General features: G+C 36.6%; 1 protein-coding gene across 4 annotated transcripts in view; it reads right to left on the bottom strand.

The window, feature by feature from the left end:
- The window catches only part of LOC144440400 (uncharacterized), a 75700-nt gene that overhangs the window by 17600 nt on the left and 30916 nt on the right, over window positions 1-27184 (bottom strand). For 2 of the 4 annotated variants that reach the window (XM_078129768.1, XM_078129770.1), the window contains exons 2-6: window positions 10812-11014; window positions 10033-10150; window positions 8719-9168; window positions 6343-6423; window positions 2569-2643 (exon numbers count right to left, since the gene is read on the bottom strand). In XM_078129768.1, coding sequence (XP_077985894.1) covers window positions 2569-2643; window positions 6343-6423; window positions 8719-9168; window positions 10033-10150; window positions 10812-11014 — 927 coding nt within the window. The remainder of the gene's footprint in view (window positions 1-2568; window positions 2644-6342; window positions 6424-8718; window positions 9169-10032; window positions 10151-10811; window positions 11015-27184) is intronic. The other 2 variants (XM_078129771.1, XM_078129772.1) reach the window with 2 other exon arrangements.

The following is a 27184-nucleotide window of genomic DNA, read 5'->3' as shown; positions in this document are numbered from 1 at the left end:
CAGTGTTTCAAAGCATATCTGCCCAACTATTTACATCATTCAACTGAATTCCTAGGAAATGATACATGCTAATTCTATATGTTCCCATTGTTTGCCACCTTTTATAGCACTGCGCACCATAGCGGTGTAATGTCAAAGCATTTTCATCATGAATGTTGGAAAATATTTTGCTGTGATGTGAACATTTCCTATGACATGATGCTGGTGGAAAAGCTACTATCTTATGTGCAAAAATTACCCATTTTTATTCTAAAAATCCGTAATTACATTTTCATTTCCTTTCTCTTTTTAGAGTGTCTGCGCAGCATGACACAGTACTAGACAGAATGGTTGTGCAGAAATATATTTATATCAGTTCCTTAGAATAAATGTTTTTGATGGCAATTTGACCAAACATTCAAACTTATGTTATTTTTGACACGAGAAACCTTGACTTAAAAAATTCTAATAAATAATGGTAAAACCCTACACTACATTGAACTTGATAAGTTGGAGAAAAGAATCCTATACATGGCAAATGCGGATAGGGAGAAACCAAGGAATATGCCATGTATCACACTTGGTCGGGGGACAGGCAGAAACAAAGAAATATTTCAAAAATTCCCCACATGGCACGTGGTCTGGACAGGAAGGAACCAAGGACAAAATGATTATCGGGGAATATTCAAAAATCCCCCACATGGCACATGTGGTCTGGACAGGAAGAAGCCAAGGCATTCCATAATGTATTGAGAATACAGCAAGTTTCAGATTGGTAGAAACCAGCGAATGTCAAAATAAATTGGGAATACTGGACAAACTTACAATAGACAAGGAAGATCTTTCTTACAGGTTGCAACACATCAAAGAATACACAAAACCAACAAGCTTGTAGGAACTAAGCTTACATTAAACATGACTTGAATTTGTACACTAAATATAGAGGCAAAGAAGTACACAATATCAACCTAATCAATCCTCGGATATTACGAGCACCTCAAAAATATTGGTATAAGCCCTCTGCACTATCAAAGTACCTGCCAGTTTAATCACGCACTGCATCTTTGTCACAGACAGGGCACTGTTTCAACTAATTTGAAAGTCATTCCTTGATTTTGTAATTTAGTGGAAAGGCCGAGCAGGAATAGAATACTTAAGTTAACAACAGACTTAAAAAGTGGATTAAGCAGTAAAACTCTATGTCAGAACAAATAAACCATTAGAAAAATACACACACATAGATTAAAAAATGCAAAAAGTAATCAACTTTCTAGAAAACAAAAATACTTGGGATAGGGGTAAATCCTAGAAGGGAACCCATTTAACAGTAACACTATTGCTGGGAGATGGGGCTATTGCTGGGAGATGGGGCTTGGACAAAATGGCTTATATATTAGGGAAAAGATGGCCACTTGAATTTGGAAAAAAAGAAAGAGAAAAAACGAAACTATGGCAGACACTACTATGGGAATGTCTTCAGCCGAATGATCTGATGATGCAAAATGATGGATGGATGGATGAATGGATGGAGAAAGACATTCGTGAATTGGTGAACAAAATATAACATGTGCAACAGGTGAATCCGGTGATAAAAATAAACCGTAATGATCCACCTCTGTGCAATGGTACGGTACACTGATTGCATTGTGCGGCAGATGAGACAAAAAATAACTGAACAAATAATATTCTTTTGGGAGAGATTGTGATTTCTGAGACACTGCAATGGAAAAGCAAAGCAAAGCACAGCACACTCAATGGCTACAACAATGGTCTACATTTACAGATGAAGCATGCCTGTTACAAGTCTCATGGTTTTCATTTCATTTTAATTGGTATATACTCAGCGTTTTCCCTTTCATGTTCTATATCTATGGGTACTAAGAATGTGTAACCTCAACAAAGTTTCTGATCATTCTCATGCAAATTTCAAACTTGTAGATTAACACACACTGACATTAATATTCACCTAATAAATAATAATGCCAGCAAAGTTAACTACCAACCGGCACACATTTTGGACTGGGGAGAACCCAGCAGACTGATGATTATGCATATGCAGGTAAAATTTGTGTTGATTACAAACTGTTATATTTTCCTATGCACAACATATGGAATATTCCACATCATGTCTGTAATATGCAATATCTAATTAAAATCAACAATAAGTAAATACTGCCAGTTCAGTTTCTTGATATAATCGTATTGGCTATACAAAGAGATTACTCTGGGTGTGCCCTCTTATGATAGCCAAATTTTTTGTTGTGAGTCAAAATGATAAAAACTGGCATTTCTTGAGTCACCACACATAGTAAGAGATAGGGGAAAACCAAATTTTGGTGCGTCACTAGAAATTGTGTGTGTGTCATTGGCTTAGAGAGCACACTGAGATTCATGTAGACTATGAGATTTGTAACAGGCTTTGCTTTTTTTTTGAAAGACATAAAACAGTTGGGTTACAAGTGGGAGGAAAGATAACATTGCTGAAAGCAACAAAGGACAGGCATAGCAAAGATATAAGAACGATTAATGATAGCACACATATAGCTACAAGCAGACTAAAAGCATAACTACATCTAATGCGACCCAGACCTGGTTTTGAGGTAACGCTACTCTTGGTAGGCGGTTCTGGTTTGCTAGTAATAGTAGTCACCACTTCCTCCTTTCCTGTTGGGATTAACATGCACATCAAATAGATGGATCAATAGGTAGATTAGGATTAAAACAATAATCCATGCAAAACCAGTAACAGAACACACATGAACAGCTGGTTTAGCCCCTTCTGATTAAATACTGAATGACTTTTCAACCCAGACCTTTGATCCAACATGGCTGCCAAGCTGATGTTGCCATAGTGATGATCACATTGGAGTACTGACTTGACAGCCACATTGGGGAGATCAATACGAAGTCATGGTTTCTTACTAAGATCCCTTCTCCAGTGCAGAGAACACATAAAAGGCTTGATCATAATCCCAGAGACACAACATTAGTATTAAAAGTAGGTTATTCCAAATACAACATGCTAACGATGACGAATCCTTTAGTGTAATGTTATTAACACTTCCCAGAATGAAACACAAGCATTGTATTAAGAGAATGATAATCTTGCAACATGACACAGTGCTCTACGTTTGTGACATACTTTGCAAACATTTTTGTGTGTTGGGGTAGGGCTCAATCACATTCACTACTTGGAATAAGGCTAATAGGTGTATCTGAAACACAGTTTTGCTCAAAGGGAGGGCATCCCTAGACACATGACTTTGTACGCACACACGTCTATATTTATAAAACCATAGACCCTTCACCAACGGTCTATGATAAAACATGCATCTTTACCACTGTAAATAAGCCACAATTTTAGCAAATGCAAATAATGAATGGCGCAAACATCACGTCTCTATGGAATCCCTCAAATCACACATACGAGCAACCTCTACGAAACCCCAATTTCTATTGGTTAATAACAGCTTGAGACACTGAAATTATTTCACATTGACCAATCAGATGAGAAGATTTGCAATTCAGTAAACCACTCTATTTCTCTTTGTATTGTTCGTACTCACCTTCAGCTCAGAGTTGTTTGGACTAATCCATCATGGGAGAGGAGAGGACAGGGGGGGGGGGGCAGCATTGGCAGGACAAGAAACATGTTCATATATCTATATCTATCTTTGAGCTGATTTGATAAATCAAATGATACACTTCAGAATTATAGATGATGCTAAAGGAAAATCCAGAGAGATACACATCTACTGAATCTTTCCTCGTAATTTGTGTTTCAGTGAAATTAAAGTTTTGAATCATTTTATGTTCATATTCATATTTTAACTGACATTATGAGAAAATCTATAGACATTTCCTCATACCGGTAAATGGATGTTATGTTGGAATTTTAGTTTTGAATCAGCTTTGGTCACTTCATTATATTCATAGGTTGTATTTATTTTTAAAATACTAGTCACATCTACTAATACACTTCAAAATTAATTGCTGAATTGAAAAGATATATACCACAAATTTTTATTTTTCTATAAACAAAATTTATTTGGTTCTGGACAAAGAAATGTGGACAAAGAAATGTAATTTCAACTTGTTTAGGTTTTTTAAAGGGCAATATTTCAATCCTGGGTCATAGCGTTAGTATTATCTTAATCAGGACTACACAGGATCATTCTGGATCAACTTAATCAATAGATTTGCCAAACAAATGTTTTTCATACCAAGATTTTAATCCTAATCTGAAGTGCACCTTTAAGTAGCTGGTAAATACTCCACACATAAACAAACTTTTGATTGCACAGAAATTTTTGCTGAATATATCAGGTTTGTATGGAGGGATTATTTTGCATCAACTAACGTACTTGTTGATAATGGTTGGAGATCCGTTCTGAATTGTTCAGAACCGGTCTATTAATGGGATGGGGGCGGAAGGTTGGAAAGGAGGAGATGAACAACATACAATACCTCTTTGTCACTATTGACAATCCCATCATGGATTAGTCCAATTAACTTCAAACGCTGACAGCAACGTAACCCCATTCTAGCAGCATTACTTTAAGTATGTAATCTAGTCACCCCTCTTTCCCCTGTAAACAAGTCTTAAGATCTCACTGTGTACCTATGGACTGTACCATTTACGGAGTAAAATAGGGATGACTGGTTCATACCATAGGCAAGCACATTCCCTGCATTTTCACAGTTTCGGGATACTCCTATTAGCCTTATTAGGATGTGGATAATTATGGCATGAGAGGATAGGGGATAGGAATCAGGTAGGGAGGTATCAAACCCTTGAAAGTTTGAGATAATAGTGTCTGCTGAAGATAACATTGTAGTCTCCTTAAAAAGATAATTTGCCAAATGTGAATTTTTAAAAGTTTTTACTGACTATAAATCATCTTCATGCAAGCTAAAAGTAACAATTTGATTATTGCACTAAGTAAGTTCATTATGGAAGCACTATCATTAATTCACAAGTTCATTTTAGATTTAGAAAAGTTTTGAATTTGAAAATTAATTTTAATTGTTTGGTGTACTATACAACAAAACTTAACTAGTCTAGCAGAATAATAAACATATGATAAGTTTCTAAATCAAATTCTGGAAAGACAAAAAATACATACAAAATGCATTTTCAAAATATTGCAATTAATGCATATTTGATATATATATATATATCCAGAACTGCATACTTGTTTCATTTTTTGAGGTCTTAAACCCTCAAAATTAAAATAATTGCCTAAAGTTTGGACTAATTATTACTATGCTTCCAACCTAATTTCAAGTTTGTCTGAATAAACTGCTTGGTTTTTTCATATTATAATTTATTCATGGTGTGAAAGAAAAATAAACACTTGCTGGTATTTGACAAAATTTGAACAATTGGATGGTATTAGAAACAATGTAACAATACAATGAGAAGTATCATCCTAACTTGCACGAATCAAACCATAATGGTTTTGAGATCGTATTGCCAGAAGTTATGATAAAATCATTTGAGCTGGTCATGACACTGAAGTTTAGCTATGCAACTTTGTGACAATGACCACACAGGGTTTCAACGAATATAGTTTGATGATTTTTACATTTAAGCCATCTGGATATTAACTCGAATTTTTTTTAAACTGAAATACAAGACTTATTACTCTGGTTTCTTGACAGCCCACACTATATCTCAAATTTTCCTGGGTCATTCAGGAATTCTATCATTCTGGATGTCTGTTTGTTTGATTTAGTCATGGTGCGGCTATCTGTAGAGGGTTTGTGTGTAAGTAAGTATGCAATGCAGAAAGCCACTGTCTTTAGGAGCAGTTAGCTGGCATACATTCCGTAGCCAATTAGAATTTCTACTCTTCATACTCTCACTGTCAACACTTTTGCACCTGTGGACATTTTGTTGTCCAATGGTAGACTGGTTAACCTTTCATCTCTGCAATGGTAGACCAGTCCCCCCCCCCCCCCATTTCTCTTTTATAATATTTTGTCAACATCCCATTTTTCCCCCTCCATCTTCTTGTAATAATGAAAAATAAGTATTTTGTCTTTGTCTTGGTGAGATTCTATGCCAATTTACACTTAAGATGTTGTTTGTCACCAACAAATCATAAGAGATATTTGTGACTTATTTTAGCAATGTGCAAGCTCGATAAGACTGACTGCAGCTAGCTTTTGTTGAAAAAATATAGTGCTAAACTTTTCTACACATGCAAATAGCACGCCTCTGCTTTGAATAACGACTGCCAGCTTTTAAGTATACTGTGATTATGAACACTGAAGTGGCACCAGTCTGCTGGTGTAAACAGTGTCATCACCCCCTCTTGGTGCAAAAGTGTTGACTTCTGTTGACAATACAAATCATACCCTTGCTAGTAGGAGAAGTAGTAGTAGTAGTAGAAGTAGTAGTAGCGACATCGTCGGCTGGCGGTGTTGTCAATGCCTGTCCTGGGTGGGTAAAGTTATAAGTTATAGGGAAATGTCATCATTCCAATGCTTAATCTAATCATGGTATGATTTATCCCTTGCAAAGTTTAGATTATTGTCACAATTCATCTTGCTATTACCGACTTGGAATGAATGGACACGTACTAAAACATCCTTACTTTTTAATGCTTGTTTAACATGTTCTGTATATGTCTGCTTGTTTTGTACATTTCTGTTTGTGTTGTACATTGTCTGTTGTTTTATACATTTTGAACTGTTCTGTATGTTTCTGTTTGTTTGTTTGTTTGTTTGTGTATTTCTGTTTGTTCTGTACATGGGTCTTTTGTACATTTCGAATTGTTCTGTACGTTTCTGTTAGTTTTAAACATTTCTGTTTGTTTGTTTGTTTGTTTGTGCATTTATTTGTTTTGTACATTTTGAATTGTTCTGTACGTTTCTGTTTGTTTTACACATTTCTCTTTGTTTGTTTGTTTGGTACATTTTGGATTGTTCTGTACGTTTGTTTGTTACGTACATTGTTTGTTCTGTACATTTCAGGTCGTTTTGTATGTAGCTTGTTCTGGAAACGGTCGATGATGAGTTCAAGGAAATGGCCTTTTATGGTAATGTCTCACTTTGATAAAAGAGGTCGTACAAATTGTCCATTTAGACTGTGGTCACACAAATGATCTATTTAGATTGTGGTCACACAAATGACCATTCAAGGGGTACTCTCATTCTGAAAGTTGTTTGCCAGAAGTTGCAAATACAAAAGACTGAGATGTTTTTGTCGTGTCCATATCACTTCCAAGTCACATTACACTATATTGAAAACAACTCATGCAGTTAAGAGATGCACAAAAGTAAACAACAGTATAGCTGGCCTCCCCCACATCACTGGTGAATAGAACAACCAACCTATATAAAAAGAACTGAACTAAATCATTACATTAGAGATATGGGGGTGGCAGGAAAGATTCATGCATGCATTGTTTATGGTCTGTAAACTGTCCATATTACTTTTTTTTCTGATTCTCTGACATGCATTTAGGAGATGAAGACAACACCTTATTACGTCACCTATCCACAAGCATTCATTTACTTCATATAATTCAATGAATACGCGGTATTTTGAGTAAGAAATACTAAAATATCTATTGTATATACGATTTTGGTTGAAACATGTTTTGTTCTTTTTTAAACATAAAAAATGTATTTTTTGTATGTATAATGTCAACTTAAGAGAAATATTTGAAAAATTTCAACTATTTGCTATATTCTTTTGATTGTGTAAAAAGTTGGGGGTTTTCTTGTTTCTGATTCATTCTCACCAATGCAACATGTAGTGTTGAAACGAAACACACAAACACACACACACACACACGACACGCATACACATAGCATATGCTTGCAAAACAATCACACACACTCATGCTCTCATTTGTTGGACTTAAAAAAAACACTTATTGTTCAATTTAGCCGAGATCAATTTATTTTTTTTTGTAATAGACTTGTAGATAGGTGCACTCTTTAGTCTGTTTTCCAAGCTTGTGTTTTACAGAACCAATGTGAACACAGATTTACTTTAGTACAGTCAAACTAACTGCTGTAATTTAAACAGTTAGTAGGAAAAAAAAAACATTTAGCAATAACATCAAGCAAACTAATAAAAATTAAAACTAAGTTATGAAAGTAGAATAACATGCAATCACTAGCTGCTCACAAGCACTACAGCAACATAAAATATAACCCAACAATCCTCTACCTTATAGCATAATAGACTGCCCCAATGTCCATCATTTGTTGGGTCATTCCATTAGTCTGACTACAGGGAGGATAGGTTAGGTTCAAGCTTTAACATAATTAAAGAAGCATTACAGAAAGGGCTTCATCCTTCTCGTATTTAATTGAAGTTTTGAGTCTAATGTCATAATTTCAAGAAATTCAAATAAAATATTTTTGAAAATGGAAAGGTTTATCAGAAACAAACGTTTTGATCTGCCAACTCTGGACTTTAATCATGCGATGCTTTAATTATTCAGTGTTAATACCTTTCTGACACAGGCAAAATAATATGTATGTATAACTTGATGAAGACTCCACAGTGTGGTAACAGTTATAGTTATACCACTAATGTATTGATGAAGCTCTCTCAATAATATGCAACTCTAGCAGCAATGGTTGCAAAACAAGATGCTATCTTCCCTATTTCACTGATGGAAGAGTCCAAGTGACAACTAGGTTTCTTTCTGTAAGCTGGGCAATTCCATCATTGCAATGAGGGAGATGTTTTATAACAATGGAGAGGTAACTTACTTGATATTACGGATACAGTAACTGCACTGCTGACTGTATCTCGCTCTTCAACATACCCTGTTTGTTTGGCCTTACATTTAACTTCAATCTTAAGGTTCTCTTCTGCCTGACCAGTACTGTCTGCGCCTGATGTGTACGTGACTGAGAGTGCACTTTCCGTATCCGTAGTTCCATCATCATTTTCAGTCTCAGTTTTCGCGACTACAACATTGTTGTCCACACCTACTGGTACGCCATCGTCTGGAAGGCTACCAGACGCAAAGTCGTAGGGCAGCTCACCAACGATATTTCTGCCAGCATCAGATGTAATGGAATACATCCATGTCAAATCGGCTTTGGGTTTGACGTTAGAAGCTGTACACGTTCTGGAGACAACTACTTCTTCACCATTCTTTGGAACATCAACTGATTCTTCAACCTCTCCATCTACTGAGGGCGACGAAAGAGGAGCTGAAAAGGTAGGATGATAATAATGAGAATAATCCTCACATAAATGCATGTAAATCTTCACCTCAGTGGTGTCACACAGGAGAGATCAAAAACTTAAAATCACCCTAGACTCTCTCACAGTCCTCGAAGCTTTGCATAAATAGCTAAAACTTGGGTTGTTTTGTATGTATCTACTGCATAATTGTACTTGTATACTAGTATCCCAAGCCCTGTACTGTGTGCCCTCATCGATCACATAGGGCTAACCTTTTGTTGATGTGTTAGGCGAAGCCCCATCAACAAAAGGTGAGCCCTATGTGATCGATGAGGGCGTACAGTACAGGGATACTAGTATACGAGTACAATTATGCAGTAGATACATACAAAACAACCCAAGTTTTAGCTATTTATGCAAAGCTTTGAGGACTGTGAGAGAGTCTAAAATCACCTCTGATCTACAGAACTTTTCTCTTGTTCAACCAAGTCTCCATGTCTTGCAAACATGCAATACTACGACCCACATGTGTGCACAGGAGCTGGCGTTGTTGCTATGTTCACCAATAGGAGTGACCAGTATTCGGAATGATTTGCACCTGCCATTTTACCCTTTGATCCCATTTTCATATTTAAACTACACACTTTAAAAACTGGTAAATGTACGGCTTTACTTTATGTACATCATTTGGTACGAATCTGATATCCACAGTAGTACTATAATTTTTGTGTCATTCAATCATCAAAATGTCTAGGAGAGATGTGTAGCAGCAGCAGAAAGCTTACTTCTGTCAAGCTTGAACATGAAAGAACTAAATCCCAGAAAGTGACTGGCAAAAGTCTGGGGCACTGCAGAGGTCACTTGTATATTTCATGTTATGCAATACTTACACCATACTCCAACCTTTGCAGTATAACTCTGTGGTACTGCATTTGCCACTGTACATTGGTATCTACCCTCTCTACTATAATCTACAGCTGTAAGTTTCAACTGATAGGATCCAGTAGCCTGTAACCAAACATGACATTTTAGTGAAATGGGCAATAAGTACATGCATCTAATCAGGGCTTGAAATTAACTTTTTTCTTTGTACTAGTGGGCTACTAACTTTAAAAAGTGGTAACCCAAGGTTGTTGACCAATAGTACCATATTTCTGAACTAAAACCAAAGTTCCTCTTTTTGAAATATGTGTGTTATTAAAATACTTTCATGTCTGTAAATCTTCCACCCTTTAAATCATCACATAATCAGTGGCAGCCTGAGTTGGCTATCAGCTGTAAATTATGGTAGTGGCTACAAGAATTGGTAGTCTGTGGACACTGGACTACTGTTAATTTTCAGCCCTGATGCACTTCTGAAGGTGTTGATAAAAGGTATGGAATTATATTAACATTTACCCCTTCTCGCATTATGGGTGGGTGGAAGGATAACCCCTTCAGTGTGATAGCTCCCAAAGTGTGTGTGTGTGTGCATGTGTGGAGGGAAGGAGGGAGGGTGGTTGCTGAAAAGGAGTATCTGTTAGAAAATTGTCAACAAACTAACAAATATTCTAGTATTTCTTCTGATGTTGGAAGTTCGACTATAGGTAGATAGCCAACATTCTCAATATTATATAACTGTTCATGTTCACGTTCAATGTGTAGTCAAACTACCGCAAATCATACTCACCGCATCATAAATGACTTCGACCCAGTCTACGTTTTCCAATGTACCAATAGCCAAATCGACTGAGCTATCATCTATTTCTGATAGTTTGACCCAACGTGCTAGTGTCACTATTAATCCAGATAATTTACAATCTAAAACAACTTCAGATCCATATTCAACTTGAACGTCTTGTGGTGTTTCCTCCCAAGTCTGTGCTGTGCATACTGTAATATAAACACAAGTAATTAGTAATGTTTATACCTGTATCTGTTGCTCTCATTGTGTACAGAACCTGTATGACATGCGAGTGCAAGTGAGATGTATGTGAGGTATTTGCACGAGTGCTTATGTTTTCTACAGCTATACTTTCACTCGCTAAGCTTGACAGAGTACAGCAGAAAACACTGAAAGCATGAGTGTAAATACCCTAAGTGTACCCAACACTGGCATTCCCATGGCATGGGGTTCTGTTATTATTACATATGTTTATCTGAAACAGCAAATTCCATAAAAATGACACTATGATTAAACGCTTTCGTGTAACATGAACGATTACATCCTCATTCGTGTGGAGGTAGACAATAACAGGGCTCAAAATTAACAGTAGTCATGTGTCCATGCATCATGGCATTACTAGTCTAGTTCCTATACAGATTCTGTCTGAATTTAATAAGAAACCATGTTGGTACCCAGACTAAATAATTGCATGATCAATGGCACATTGCAGCCCCAGTGGGCTACCAGCTGTAAATTATGGTACCCCCCATGACAACAATTGGTAGTTTGTGGCCACAGGACTATAGTTAATTTTGTGCCCTTAATTAGACAGAGAGATAATAGTCTAACTACCACCAAATCTCAATTACAAGGTAGACCATTTCAAACAAAAGATTTAATTCTTCTTTCTCATGAGGGCGCTATCACCTTAGTGCTTTAGAGTGCATGGAAACACATACCAAGGTATTTATTATCTATCATTTACCATGTTTGAAAAGAAATGCTCACACACTTGAAACTTGACCACAGAAGTAAGAACTAAGATTGTGCCAGTATTCTACACAATGTTTAACACTAGTCTGTACATCATGTCTTTATTATGGATAATTCTTGTGTTATTTTCTTCATGTCCTCTGGTAGTAGGACTGGTAGAATAAGATTTTATCTTGCACAGTAAAGACATTGTCTGCAAGGCAGGCATTGCACTGCACTTGTCAGGAACAATACATATAACTTTTATGGCATCTACTACAAAGGTTGGGTTTTAGTCCCCAGGTTTTGCCTTGGTTGGTTTGGTGTTTCAGTCATTTATCATGACAATGTTTTACACAGACAACTTCAAATGCAAAAGAAACAATTACATAGGTGGTGTGCACAGTGGGGATGTAGAACTTAGAAGCAGTTTTGATTATTATTTGGAAAGTTAAGGATTGCTGCTTTTGCAGCCATTTAAATCATCAAGTCCATGGGTGATGTTTTCATTAGAGGCCTGTTTTCACTGCACCAGTGAAAGAATAGCAATGCGTATCACTGTTCAATGGGATTGGGCCAAGGATCCTTTTTTGTGCCGTGTTGTGTGTCTCTGTAATTGTTAGTCTAAAGTTGAAATATTTCTATCTTTGTGTCAAAAACCGTAATGTCCCATGAGTGAAACACCAAGCCAGTATCATTTCAGCTGTATCAGTGGAGCCATAATAGATTACATAGGCCCATTCTTTTGTTATGAAAGGCTTTCACTTTCTCCTGTATTAAGCCCACAGTATGCAAGGTTTTCACTTTCTCCTGTATTAAGCCCACAGTATGCAAGGCTTTCACTTTCTCCTGTATTAAGCCCACAGTATACAAGGTTTTCACTTTCTCCTGTATTAAGCCCACAGTATGCAAGGTTTTCACTTTCTCCTGTATTGGCTATAGTAACACTAACACTAACAGTGACAACCCCACAATATGAAAGGCTTTCACTTGCCAGTATTGGCTATAGTAACAGTGACAACCCCACACTACAAAAGGCTTTCACTTTCTCCGTTCATAAAATGATGCTCATGAATATTTAATCTGGCGTCTCTATTAATATTCAAGTAGATCATGAGTTCAATGACCTCAAACAGTAGGTCATGTGACAAGCTTCCATGACATCATTGTGTAGTCATTTGCTCAACCTGTACAACTTCATTGGATATATGTTTGTCATGTGACAAGCTTTCCCAAACGTCATTGGATAACTTGCTTGTCATGTTGTACATGACATCATTGAATATGACACCTCGTTAGCAGCCAGGTCTGTGACCCATGACCCAACCCACGTTTTATCTTACACTGGCAGCCTTCAGCCTTCATACTTCACTTTTGATAAGATACAGATGTAGTTATATGTTAAGACAATGTAGTATTGTCTTTCTTCTTTACACTATACACAAGGAGAATACAGAACAGCTATGACGTCACTGTAAACCAAGCTCATGGTTACAACTATACATGAACACAGCTAGTAATAGATTTGCTATATGAAACAGAATGTTTTTCTCAAACCACAATAAGGGGCATTCTGTGACATAGTCTCAGTAACCCAGACTCTAACCACTTGAGACTCTGTCTACAAGACCTCCCCATGTGAGAGAGTCTAGGAATGACCAATGTGGTCACTACTTAACCAAGATACTTTGCTACATGGCTTGACAACGTTATTTGCATTGCAAGAACACTGTTGAGCACTGTATGTTACAGTTACACTCAGATAGCCATGTCTCTGATCATATACTACATCCATAATTTCACAGATAGCCAAGTCTCTGCGTTCCTTCTCTTCCCAACTAATACTTCACAATGTAAACAGCTTTCCTTATACATTCCTACTTTCATAGACTCGGATAGCTGAGTCTCTAACTTGTAAGCTACCTTTTGATGTGACCTTGGTCACACACATACATTGTCCCCTGTGTACCTCTAATGTGATTCACAGCCATTGCTGTGACCATATTTGGAGACTGAAATTACTATGTGACGTGTGTGTGTGTGTGAGAGAGAGAGAGAGAGAGAGAGAGAGAGAGAGAGAGAGAGAGAGAGAGAGAGAGAGAGAGAGAGAGAGAGAGAGAGAGAGAGAGAGAGAGAGAGAGAGAGAGAGAGAGAGAGAGAGAGAGAGAGAGAGAGAGAGAGAGAGAGAGAGAGAGAGAGAGAGAGAGAGAGAGAGAGAGCAAGTACACACACTGACTGAAAATTGTATCAAATAATCTGAAATACACACTATATTGTTGTTCACAGAGAATCAAAGACTCTGCTATGGCATGCCACCCTGTATCACCATATAGCGGAACTATCCCATTATATGTTATCAACAGATTTACAGTTTTAACCTGATTATCTTTAATTCCCAGACAATTCTTATCAGTGTCTAAGTCTTATCATTCAACTCAGCTGTACATAAACTGTACATCTCAGGTTACACTAACCATAGCTACATGCTGGCCACAAACTACAAGTCTTGTGATTGGTTAATTCATATCCTGTATGACATCATACAGTTAAGACTACTGAGGAGTGGGGTCAAAGGTCATGACCTCAATAACAAGTTTATGATCTTTCCCATGGGACTATTGGGTAAGTGTTGTAATATACTGTATGCACCTATTTGCTTGGGTAGGTTTTTTACAAGGGGGGGGGGGGACAAGAGGGGAAGTGGTCTAGAAGGTGTAGGAACATTTTGAAAGTTAAATTGGGAAGGGACGATATAGCGAGGGGTGCAAACTGCCAATATATATTTTCATTAGTACAAATGTGTAGCATAGGGTGATATTACTGACAGTTTAATGACCTTTCACACTTAATGACATTTGATTGAATGATTGATTGGAAGATGGGGGAGGGGGGTTGGTAAGAAGGGAGGGTGCGGAGGGGTGAATTAGGGAAACTGGCACTTAAGTTAATCATAGTTCAATTGGAAAGAAAGCGAACTGCCAAGATACATGGGGGCAGGGGGGGTTGATATGAGGAGAGGGTGGGGAGGGGTGCAGTACAGTAACAAGTACATATGTTAATCAGTTGAATTGGGAAGCAAAGTTGCCTAAATACATGGGGGGGGGGGGGTTGATATGAGGAGAGGGTGGGAAGATGTGCAGTAGTGAAACAAGATGTTAATGAAGAGAGCAAACTACCTAGATACATATTTTAATAGTACATGTGTATGGTGATGTCAATGAAAGTTTGATGACCTCTTCTGCTCAAAGACATTTGATTGATCTGTGATGAAAGCAAATACACAAGGAATAGATTTCTACTGAAATTGTCCTGTACACCTAGAACACCTACATGTATTGAATAGAGCATTTATGTACATGTATTTCCCCTCTGTCTGGGGACTCAACATGAATATTAACCAACTATATGATCCTACAACTTAAGACTTTGACACAGAGACAAAACAATAAAAATTTATGGCACAGGGTTCCCTTACCACTAGCCTGGAAAAAATGCAAATAGGGGTTTTCAATTTATTTCCCATCATGAGTAGGGGAATTCAGAATTCAAAATTCAAAATCCAAAATCCCTATTCGCGTGAATTCTAAGCTACCTTAGGGAGGTATATATTGAAATATACAGTGTAACTTGAAATCTACATATTACATTCATCAGAGAAAGCCACAGGGATTTAATATCAAATTACTTTACAATTCTGCAGAATTCTTCACAATGTGGACAAACTGATGTCATTCCAGCGACAAACATGTTGCTGATATTATAAGTATGGAATAGATTGAGATGCTTGTAATGTACACATGTTAATTAAGACCTCACCTCCTGTTTTCAGATGGCAAGTCTGACTGCTGTCTGGTGTCAATCAATCAAGGACACTACACATACATGTGCATATGGGTAATTTCTATGTCTTAAAACATTGCTAACAACTTTCCTCAAATTCCTGGCAAATGACACACACATACATACCACAGACAAAATTTTCATCAGATGTGCCATTTTTTGAAAAATGCATAAAAACTATTTTTTTTTTAATTTGGTTAATTCTTGTATTATTTAAATGCATGCCAACTGTGTGTTTGGTATTAATATTATGTAATAAGTATATTGATTGATAATGGCATACTAGACGATCAACAGACACAACATTTTAATTGGCTAAGTGGCGTCAGCATGTGCTTACAACGAAAGCCAGCTCACTAATATTTATCTATGCAGGTAGTCGTGGACATAGTCACCCTGTCTGAACACTGTGAATTCATGTATTATTATGCAAAGTATATTTCTGAAGGACGCCATCTTTTTTAGGAGTGGCCTGACAATGAACAGAGCGTGTTAAAATTACGATAAACATCACTGCAGATTTGAGGTATCCGTTTTACAATTTAGTTAACACCAAATTTGTATATTTCTGTAGATGCATATTTGGAGTGCAAAACACAGTATGGATGAATATGCATCGTTTTTTTTTGTAACCCTGGTAATAGTCGAGGGAAATCTTGTTAAATTACAGATTTCTAATACCTGTACCCTGGCACAACAAATATGTAATTTTACTAACCCTGAGAAAATACCGGTGGAATTTGGTCGTCACAAAATCTGGATGTCGATATTCATGTAAATATTTGTGCATTGTCAATCAAAATATATTGAACGACAAGAAGATATTTGGTAACCAAGTATAGGAATGCATTATCATTAAATTCTTTAAAAAATATGAAAAAATAAAATAAAATAAATTAAAATAAAATCCAGGTTCTTGTTTACCAATGGAATATCAGAATTTATTTCTGAATGTCGATAACACTGCACTACCATCATTATGTTGTAGCTATATTTTATGGTTATCTTTCTGTCTTTTTATTCAATCATTGTGATCATATGTTGCCATGGAAAACCAATGTAAAATTATCATTGTGGTCATGTGTTGCTATGGGAACCAATGAAAAATTATCATTGTGATCATGTGTTGCTATGGGAACCCATGTAAAATTACCACTGTGATGAAGTGCAGTGATGTAAAATTACCCCAATACTACTACATGTATATATTCTTGTCCCAGACGTACCGATTTCAACAGTAGGTAATAAGTGCTAACAACCTCATGGTAGGAGACAGGAGATATTATTATAAGGACACTTAATGTCTTCTTTTAATCATACAATATGACTGCTTTGTGACAAACTACTAATTTAGCATGCATGAACAGTAACATATCGAGTTATTGCTATCTACTGCTACTGATATCAACCCATAAATAACATGGTAATGACATTCAAACAACACCTTGATGACTTCACCACAATACATCAAAAAGATAGTCCGATATTCAGGACACTAAGTACATCAAATTCAGAATGCAAACTGGATTTGTGAGTAAAAGCAATCAAGAGGTCATAAGGTCATCTCATTATCATTATATACTGCCTTCCCAGACAATAGACGTTACTCAAACATGAATGACTAACACTTTTGTCATGGGTCAAGTCTGGTAAGAATGTAGAGCAGTGGACTGACTACAAAATATGGATATTTGTATCACAGCTAGGGGGTTTCAATTAGCTATACAGATAGGAATTATAAGCACTCTGCCCTCTATGTCTCCTATACCAAGCTTCTGGATGATAACATTTCATTTATCAACCAAAATCTGCTACCATAATGACACCCTTTATACAAATATAAGATATAGCTTTATTACAGTGTGCCCTCTAAGTCAATTTGACACACCACTGACGTACACAATTTCTAGTGACGCACCAAACTTTGGTGTTCCCCTATCTCTTACTATGTGGTGAGTGTGCCCTCTTAGCCATTTGCTGCACCACTGACGCACACAATTTCTAGTGACACACCATGATTTGGAGTTCCCTATCTCTTACTATGTGGTAACTCACGAAAAATACTGACTCGCAACAATAAAATTTGACTATCATTAGACTTAGAGGGCACACTGATTACAACCATATAGAAAATTGACAATTCTATTTGGGTACATATCTGTAATACAGATAAAAAACATTACAAGGAAATAGGCGAACGATATAATTATATAATTATAAGTAATACGCTTTTCTTACATTGTTTTTACACGAGTTTAGATACATACAATTATTTTTTTTTTTTCGTTTTGATTGCAATATAAATTTGTTATATATTTAGTAAACAAATTGTTGATTCTTTGTCAGTTTTATCCTATACTATTTTTATGTTGTACTTTTGACCTCACACGTTTTCTGGACTATTTTCCTGTTTCTACATAGGAGCTTGTGGCCTGGAGCGGAAAATACAATCTTCTGACCACATACATGTTCAGGACTATTTCGACATTATATACACATATAGGGATTACTGGCCTAGAGTGAACGATGCAATTCTCAGACCCACGATGTTTCTAGACTATTTTCAAGATTATACATATGCTAATACAAGCCTGGAGAGAACAAAACAGTTCTTTGACCTCATATGTCTTCTGGACTATTTTTAAGACTGTACATAGGGGGGAGTACTGGCCCAGAGAGAACAAAACAATAGAGTGTGATAAAATGTTATAATCTATTCACAAATCACAGGGTTGGATCTACTGCTCTGTGACGATCTGGTCTATATATCTAATAGCTCTCACTGGTAACACAGACAGTACTGCTATTGTTCTATCCTAGCCTATTGTGTTTATATAATCATTACTAGCCATGTGTGAATGATAAGGTCTACATGTGCCTACCCAGCATAGCATGAATTATGACGGCAACAATATAAAGAGTTGACAGTAGTAGTAAAGTAGGACTTATCAAAACCATTGAATCTGGTATTCCATGTGAATCAGACTGTCACAACTATTATGGTTTCCATGGTAATGTTTCCACAGTAAGAACAACTTATATGTAAATCAGATAGCTAGTGATGTCATACTCACATAGTATGAACTGACCAATAATATTGAAGCATTAACATCAGTTCATTAGCATATGTACTGGATAGATTGTCACGGTGTTTCAGTTCTTGGACATTTATAGTAAAAACTTATAATTATGGAAGTAGTTAGTCCTGTGATTTCTAGAACAGAAATGAACTTAAAGGGCCAGTCTACAAATAGCACAATTGTTGGTACCTCAAGTAGAATATTACGGCCTTGGCACAACATAAAAAATAACAAACATTCAATTTCTTGGTTGACATCATGACTTCCTCTCCACATGTATTACTCCACATGCGCCTGGGAATCAACCTTCTTGTTCTATTTTGACCCTCTAGAATGAGGTAAACAGCTATTACAGGTACCGAGAATTTACAGTTTTTTCAAACCCCATTTTGTTTTTAATACGTACATGTACAGAGTAGGTGGATAGAACTGTCATCACTCAACCATAAACCAGTGTTTTTGCTAAGGTTTGGGAACCCCGGTAACAGAAAGGGGGAAAGAGGTAAAACTGGTAGTGCTTCCCATGCAATGTATCATAGTTTAGGTGGGGAACCCTGGTAAAATGATGTGGGAACCCCGGTAGATTTTACCTACTTACCGCCCTTAAATAAAACACTGATAAACTTTGGGTGTCACCTTTATGTCATATTACAATTGAGAACAATTGCAGGCAGAATAAGTACTGTACATATTGTATATTTGATGTAGAAATTACTATGTTCACTGATCTTTATTGTTAATTAATACGTACACTCATGTTGTGGTGGGGTGGGGGTTACTTTCAAAGTGGGAGCAAGTCCCTTGATGCAGACTAAGATCTTGTCCTTCCATACAAAATGCAGTTCTTCAATGCAGTGAGAACTTGTGACCCCCCCCCCCCCAGCCCCAAGTCAGAACAAGCCAGTCCATGCTGCACGACCTAGTCTCTCCAAGCTGAGAGACAGACTAGTCCACCCATCCATTCATCTATATAACTTGTCATTTGCATACAACAATGTCCATAACATCTGATAAACTATGCATGTGATGATTTGGAAGATAATTATTGATGAACACACAACCATCTGTTACCACTTCTGTGCCAAAATAGAGCTCTATTTCAATAATAACTTGACAGTATACTGCCTTTACAACTAGGATACATGTGTTATTCATAGCACAACGTACACTCATTTACGTAAACATGTACCATTGACAATTTATCTCTGATGTTAGTCGGCATACGAAATAACCCCTGTGACTGTATTCACTCAGATGAAATTCATTTGTACTAAACGGTACATATCAAAATGTTGATACACAGTAACACTTGACTTTTCCTTTTGTATTTGTACAGGTAGCAGTAGAGTTATCAAGCTGTCTGGTACAATACATCAGGGAAGTATTCTGACACCTTCATCTTGAGAAGTCATTGAGATAGCTGACATGTATATCTCAAACTGTCATTTCCAATTAAGTGTTGACTTGAATGTTTCACTGATGTGAACTTTCACATTTTATTTCTTAGAAATACTTCAACTGTTGAACTTTATCATGCACTTGAATAAGTGTACAACAATAGTCGTCTTGTCTTGCGCACCTGTCTGCAAGTGTGACTGATGTATGTATGTATGTATGTATGTACATGTATGTATGTATGTATGTATGTATGTATGTATGTATGTATGTATGTATGTATGTATGTATGTATGTATGTATGTATGTGTGTGTGTATGTATGTATGGTATGTATGTGTGTGTGTGTGTGTGTGTGTGTGTGTGTGTGTGTATGTGTGCGTGCAACTGTGTATGTATGTATGCATGTATAAATGCATGTACGTATACATATGTATGCAATGTACATATGTATCAGCACACTTGTCAAAATCTGACTAGTACAAATTCACTGCAAGCATTAACCCTAGCACATTGGTGAGGTGATGTGTTACAACTTAGCTAGCCCTATTAGTACTATTGCTAGTCTAGTCTGAAAGTACTGAATTCTCAATATGATATGGACATAGAAAGGTGATACAGGGCTAACAACTAACTCATGCTAGCATTTTCCACTACATGTAAGTTCTTATACGTGGTAAGCCTAAAAAATTCCACGAATACTTTACACAAGGAGGTTTATAGAATTTGGGGAACACAACTTGAATTGTTATGTAACTCAGCTATTTCTTTCAGTATACAGGTAATACCTACATGTTTGTATTTCTATTACACGACTGTAGCATTACACTTAGAACACATGGTATTCCTAACAATGCAATGAAGTCACATAATCAACAGACATAGTTATCAGACTCAACTCTTTGCCAACGTAGATTGTTCCGGTGATAACATTTTTTAAGTCAGATAGCCAAGTCTCTGGGCTAGAAGTCATATTACAGCCTTTACACCCCTGTTTTAGGCTACATAATATAACATTATTGGCCTGCAATCAGTCAGAAGTCACAAAACTATGTTAGAACCATGGTAGGGTTGATTATGATGGCACATCTTACAACAGTATTTTTATTTAGAACCTGGTTAGGCTAGTATTCTCTACAGAATTTAAAGGGGGGAGGGGAGGGGGAGAGGAGGGTATCCTGAGGCTGGCGGTCAGACTAGAAGGGGATGCATCTCACGACTGTTTTAATTCTATTTTGAGATGAAATGATTGTTTTGAGTGATTCTAATTTTGTCAAGAGGGTACTCAGAAATTACAAGTGGGCTTGACATACTTGTTAAGATTACATAGGGAGTAGAATGTAATCTGTGCTATGAATGTCACCTTCTAGTTAATCAAATTAATGCCAGTTATTCTACAACATTTGCCTGTCACTTATCTGTGTCTTTGCTTACAATAGCTCTTGTACAGCGTAGGCCAGAGATATCATAGACAGATCAGAGACGTACACAGGGTAGTACAGCACAGGTCTAAATTTAATAACACTTCTAAACTAAGCAGAAAATTATCAGTCAGTGCACTGCAGATAGGGTGTGTGGAGTAAAGATATCAGGACATCAAAATAGTCTTGGTTACCCAGACTCTCACTGTTGTGGACTCTGCCTATGAGACTTCCCCAAGCAAGAGTCTGGGAAACCAGATTCCAACTCGCCTACACAGGAAGTAGCTTGTAGAGAAGTGCATGCTGGGGATACTTCATATCCAACATTGCAGACTAAATTATTTAGGTACTTTCCTGACAGGTTATCACTTCTCAATAGAGTGATACTTCTTAATTATAACAAACAGGCCTGTAAGCCCATTTTTTTCACAACTTGGAAGATATACACTGTGTGACTTCCAGCGATACGTAGTTGGAACATGGTTTCCCCCGACTCAGCTGGGTGGTGTCATAGAAGAGCCCCAGTGGTGGGATTCTGGGTAACCAAGACTAGATATCAAACAGTAGACCATATAAAATGATATATTATCCTTGAAAACATGGCAGTAAAAATGTCTCTCTGTTAGATGTATATACTGAGTTACAGCTTACAGTGTCAAAGTTCAAAGGGCTAGAATTGTAATAAATTCTATACTTTGCAGACGTGCATTTGAGTCCAGTTCAACACTAATGTATCAATAAACATAGTGTAGTCAATACAGATTTGGTTTAAGATGTCCACAGACAACACAAATGTGTTTGTTTAATTATAGGTTATCAGGCTGAGTAAACGACACAAATGTATTTGTATTTCATTTTACTCCATTACATTACCTCTCACATCACTTCTATATTGTGTTTTCATTGTATTAGAGCATAAGGGGCATGTAGTATTTCTTAGATTGTTGTTTTCCTTGTCTAGCAGCTAAATATGACAATGTTTTGACGATAATTTCTCATGTCTGTGACTAGAATATACATTATACCTGTCTTACTGCATAGATTGTGAATGACCAGTACACCTCACATATACGTTTATAAATAACGACTTTCCAGCATCCTGTCTGTCTGTCTATATATTTATAGATTGATTTTAATGACACTGTTGACAGACACTACAAATATGTTTGTATTGTTTTAAGTCGTCAGCCACATGCCATGTTAAATATACAAGTTTGCTTCATTACTTGTTCTACAGTCAGAGTCTGTTTTATTACATTTCTGTAGGACTACATGACCTGAATTCAACTGTCATTTGTTTCAGGGTAAAGTGATAGCAAATAATCTCTCCTAATTACATTCAAGGCTCACCTCTACATGACTAGCATACATGTATACTATATTCTACAAGACCTGTTTGCAGATACACTGCTGCACGATTTCTGACCAATGTCTATATTTCAATATTTTTGTCAGAATACGCTTCTCCTTGCTAGGTTGTACCCCCACCTATTATATAATATTATACAGTTCCGCAGACAAAACAAAACAAAATCCATCACTGCACTATATCATTCAGCTGTACTGTACATAGAAAGTATTTATAGTAAGCTGACTTGAATAATAGACATTAGCTGACTGGCTGGCTAGCTGGCTGACTGGCCAGGCTGGGCTGGGTGTCTACAAACCTGTATGTTATATAACAATGACATTCCAGACATACCAAAATCAGGATCTCTGTTCCTCTATTCTTGTCTGTGTGCACATTTACCAATGTTACATGTGAGAATATATATGCTTGGACTAGACCAATCTCATTAAAATCGGATGTTCTAAATATCGCTCTATTTCTTTAGTTACCTTGATTTCATTCGATTATTGTTGCTCGATTTTGATTTTGTTGTTCCAGGAGAAAGCAATCACTCCCAGGACAACAAAACCAAAAACAAGCAACAATAGAAAGTACAGGTAAATAAGGAATTAAATTTCAGATTAATTAGATTGGAACTAGACAGAAAGAAATACGTTGATATTCATAACTTGACACAAATTAATTTCAGCATGCAAGATTTACAATTTTTTTTTTTATCACGGAAAGATTTTTTCTCATTTTGTCACAACATTTCTTCACCTCAATAAAGCAGTCATCTACAACCTTTTAGTGGCCTTGCCAATTGAAATACGGCTTTCAATGTCTACCCATTGTAGTTCTAATAATCCATTCCAGGATTTGCTATCTTTATCCTGTCTGCCATAATAACTAAAGACATCACGTGAATGAGACCTAATAGACGTTTTTTATACGGCAATTTTATTAGTATCTATACAGTGACATTAAAACAAAGGTTCAATGAAGTATTAGATTAGGGAACACATTTGTATGCTGTTAGAACAATCGATCAATCAAATTAACGACATCATACATTACTGTGTACTGCTATGTCAAGTCTGCTTACTGTGTATTCAAAATAACGTGAGGTCTACAAGGGGTAATGAAAAGAATATACTAAAGGAAAGAATCAGCAAATCCATCAGTTTGTGTACAATATTTCAAAGTTCCCCTGCAAGTTTCAATAATAACAAAATTAGATTAATAAATTTCTAGTGTTTTAAACAAATCACAGATAAAATTCAATACTATGAATTCAACTCAGGGTAAATAAAAGGATACATATTAGGATATATTGTATCAGCAAATCCATTAGTTTGTGTTCACATTTCAGTGTTCATTTATAAATCCTACCAAAATTACAGTAATCAAATTTTATTGTTACAAACCAAAGACCGAACTGAATACTCTGTGAGGTCTACTAGGGGTAAATGAAAAGATGCAGAAAAGGAAATGTTGCATCAGCAATTCCATCGTTTACATATATCAGTGTTTCCCTACAACAATAACACTTACATTAATTAATAATTTGTTTAGTCTTGCATAAATCAATATGACGGAACCCTTTACGTGAACGCTATAGAGCCCCGGGTGTTTCTGATAAGGTTGGGGAATCCTGTAACAGCAAAGGAAATCTGGGAAAACTTGGATTTCCATTTGTGTGCACTGTTGTAGGATACCCTGGATAATACCTAGGGATCTCAGTTTACCTATACTCATTACATATTACTACCTTTTGACAGACATTGAGTCTACCTATAGTACTCAGAATCAATTGAGGTCCCATAGGGGGTATAAACAAGATATACAATATACAATGCTGTATCAGCAGTTTGTGTATTTCAACCCCCCCCCCCCCCATACTAGTCAGATGAAATTTACATAACACTAACCTATTCTTTGATAATCAATTAATTAATTAATTAATTAATTGATGATTGTTAGTTATTGTTTTAAAGACAAAGAGTGGAATGATACAACAACAGAATGTACATTACATTGTAAGTAGCCAATTAGAAATCACCTTTGAGGCTTTGTTTACAAGATATGATAGGTAGGTGGGATCTAGTACTCTATATCCACGCAAAGGACCTAGCCTACTCTATTCAAAACAGTCCAATCAAAATGGCAATTAGGATTTTAGAACAGCTGAAATAGTGTAATGAATTAGTCCTTCAAGACTACAGGTAGGCTACAAAGGACCCTTCCCTGTTGATGAAATAAAATAACCCTACCAATAAAACACTATTCTATCAATAGGACAACTATGCATGTAGTCTACCTGTAACTCTTGAAGGACTAATGCTACTAAATATTTTCACCTATCCTAAACTGCCATTTTGACTTCTTAAATTTTCACTCATCCTTCAAGCATCAAAATAGAATAGGTTAGCTGAAACAGTGTATCTACGTCAGTCCTTCAAGGTTGACGTTAATTTAAGACTAATTATTGATATTTTCTTGACGTTAATTTTAGAATATCTTGATGCATATAGGACAAATATTCATTATCATTTATTGATATAATTCTCTGATAAATATTTGAGAGCCATCACAAAATGACAAACTGTCCAGAATATAAATACATAATTTATAGGACGAGTGAACTTAATGAATATAAAATAATGCCTTATTATGTTGTATGCATGACTAATGACCATATATTCAATGGCCTCAACATGGTAAATATTTGATGATCAATCATTATGTGTTGTCATCATAGTATTAGTTTTAGAAAACTGACATTTACTACTAATGCAGCAGGGTCAATTTACGTGTCTTATTGGGGATAATAATTCCTGTCAACGCAGGCTGGATTTATAGTCCAAATCTAACTGCTATGAAGTTGTTTTACCAATTATATATATGATCAGTGACTTTACTGTTAAGGGAACCTAGATAACAGGAATTGAGAAATTGGATAAAATTGACAGTTTGTACATACATTGTAATTTGTATGACAATTTTGTTGTGGGACCCTGGTAAAGTGATTTGAGAATGCAAGAAGATTTTACCTACATATCACGTTTGGTACAACACACAGAATGAATTGCATCAGTGTCTCAACAAATCTGTTTAATGTGTAATACAGTAAATCAACCCAATTCCTTCTTTTTTCAACTTAGTGAACCCAAAAATACTTAGCTTCTAGAAAATGTTTTGTAAAAAATTAAGCGACACTGACAACAGTGTGTCAGGGTTTTAAAAACAGCTGCTATTTGGGATTAAAACAAAATCCGCTCCCACCCACCTTTTCACTTTTCACTTTCTAAAAGAAATTGAAAACGATCCGGGATTAAAAACAAAATCCGTTCCCACCCACCTTTTCACTTTTCACTTTCTAAAAGAAATTGAAAACGATCCTCCAATAATCCTTGTCAGTGCTGAAATGTGGTATTGGACTTACTCAGGGGTCATGACCTTTCACCTCTCTGCTACCCGGACACACTATTCTGTGATGCAGGTCCATTGATTGCTACCATGGAGAGTAACACCCAAGTACAATACAATTGTGGTTGTTAGATTCCTACAACTTAGAATGATGTAATAGCACTCTACAGTCTTGTTTGCTTTACATGTAGGAGTTTGTTAAGTACATCATTGAGACTGATAACTAGTCAATTATGTCTCTGACAGTGTAAGCCCCCTCTCCTTGAAAGAAAGAAAAGGCTCTTTCAGACTGGACAGTAGCTTAGAGATTTGGCTGATGGCTTGACAATGTCATTGACCAGTCCGGTCAGAGACTTGGTTACCTGGCTTGTCTATGTCATTGACCAGTCAGTTAGAGACTTGGTTACCTGGCTTGTCTATGTCGTTGACCAGTCCGGTCAGAGACTTGGTTACCTGGCTTGACAATGTCATTGACCAGTCCGGTCAGAGACTTGGTTAACTGGCTTGGCAATGTCATTGACCAGTCTGGTCAGAGACTTGGTTAACTGGCTTGGCAATGTCATTGACCAGTCTGGTCAGAGACTTCGTTACCTGGCTTGTCTATGTCATTGACCAGTCTGGTCAGACACTTAGCTATTGGCTTGTCCATGTCGTTGACCAGTCCAGTTAGAGACTTGGCTATCTGGTTTTACAAAGTCATTTGCTAGTCCAAGTCAAGGACTTGACTATCTGGTTTTACAAAGTCATTTGCTAGTCCAAGTCAAGGACTTGGCTATCTAGTTTTACAAAGTCATTTGCTAGTCCCAGTCAAGGACTTGGCTATCTGGTTTTACAAAGTCATTTGCTAGTCCCAGTCAAGGACTTGGCTATCTGGTTTGACAATGTCTATCACCAGTATGCTGAGCCTAAGTCAAGTCAAGAGCTATCTTAG

The sequence above is a fragment of the Glandiceps talaboti genome, chromosome 9, assembly GCF_964340395.1.
Source record: "Glandiceps talaboti chromosome 9, keGlaTala1.1, whole genome shotgun sequence".
NCBI lineage: Eukaryota > Metazoa > Hemichordata > Enteropneusta > Spengelidae > Glandiceps > Glandiceps talaboti.
The sequence above is the reverse complement of the archived record's forward strand: the minus strand, read 5'-3'. Positions and strand labels throughout refer to the sequence as shown.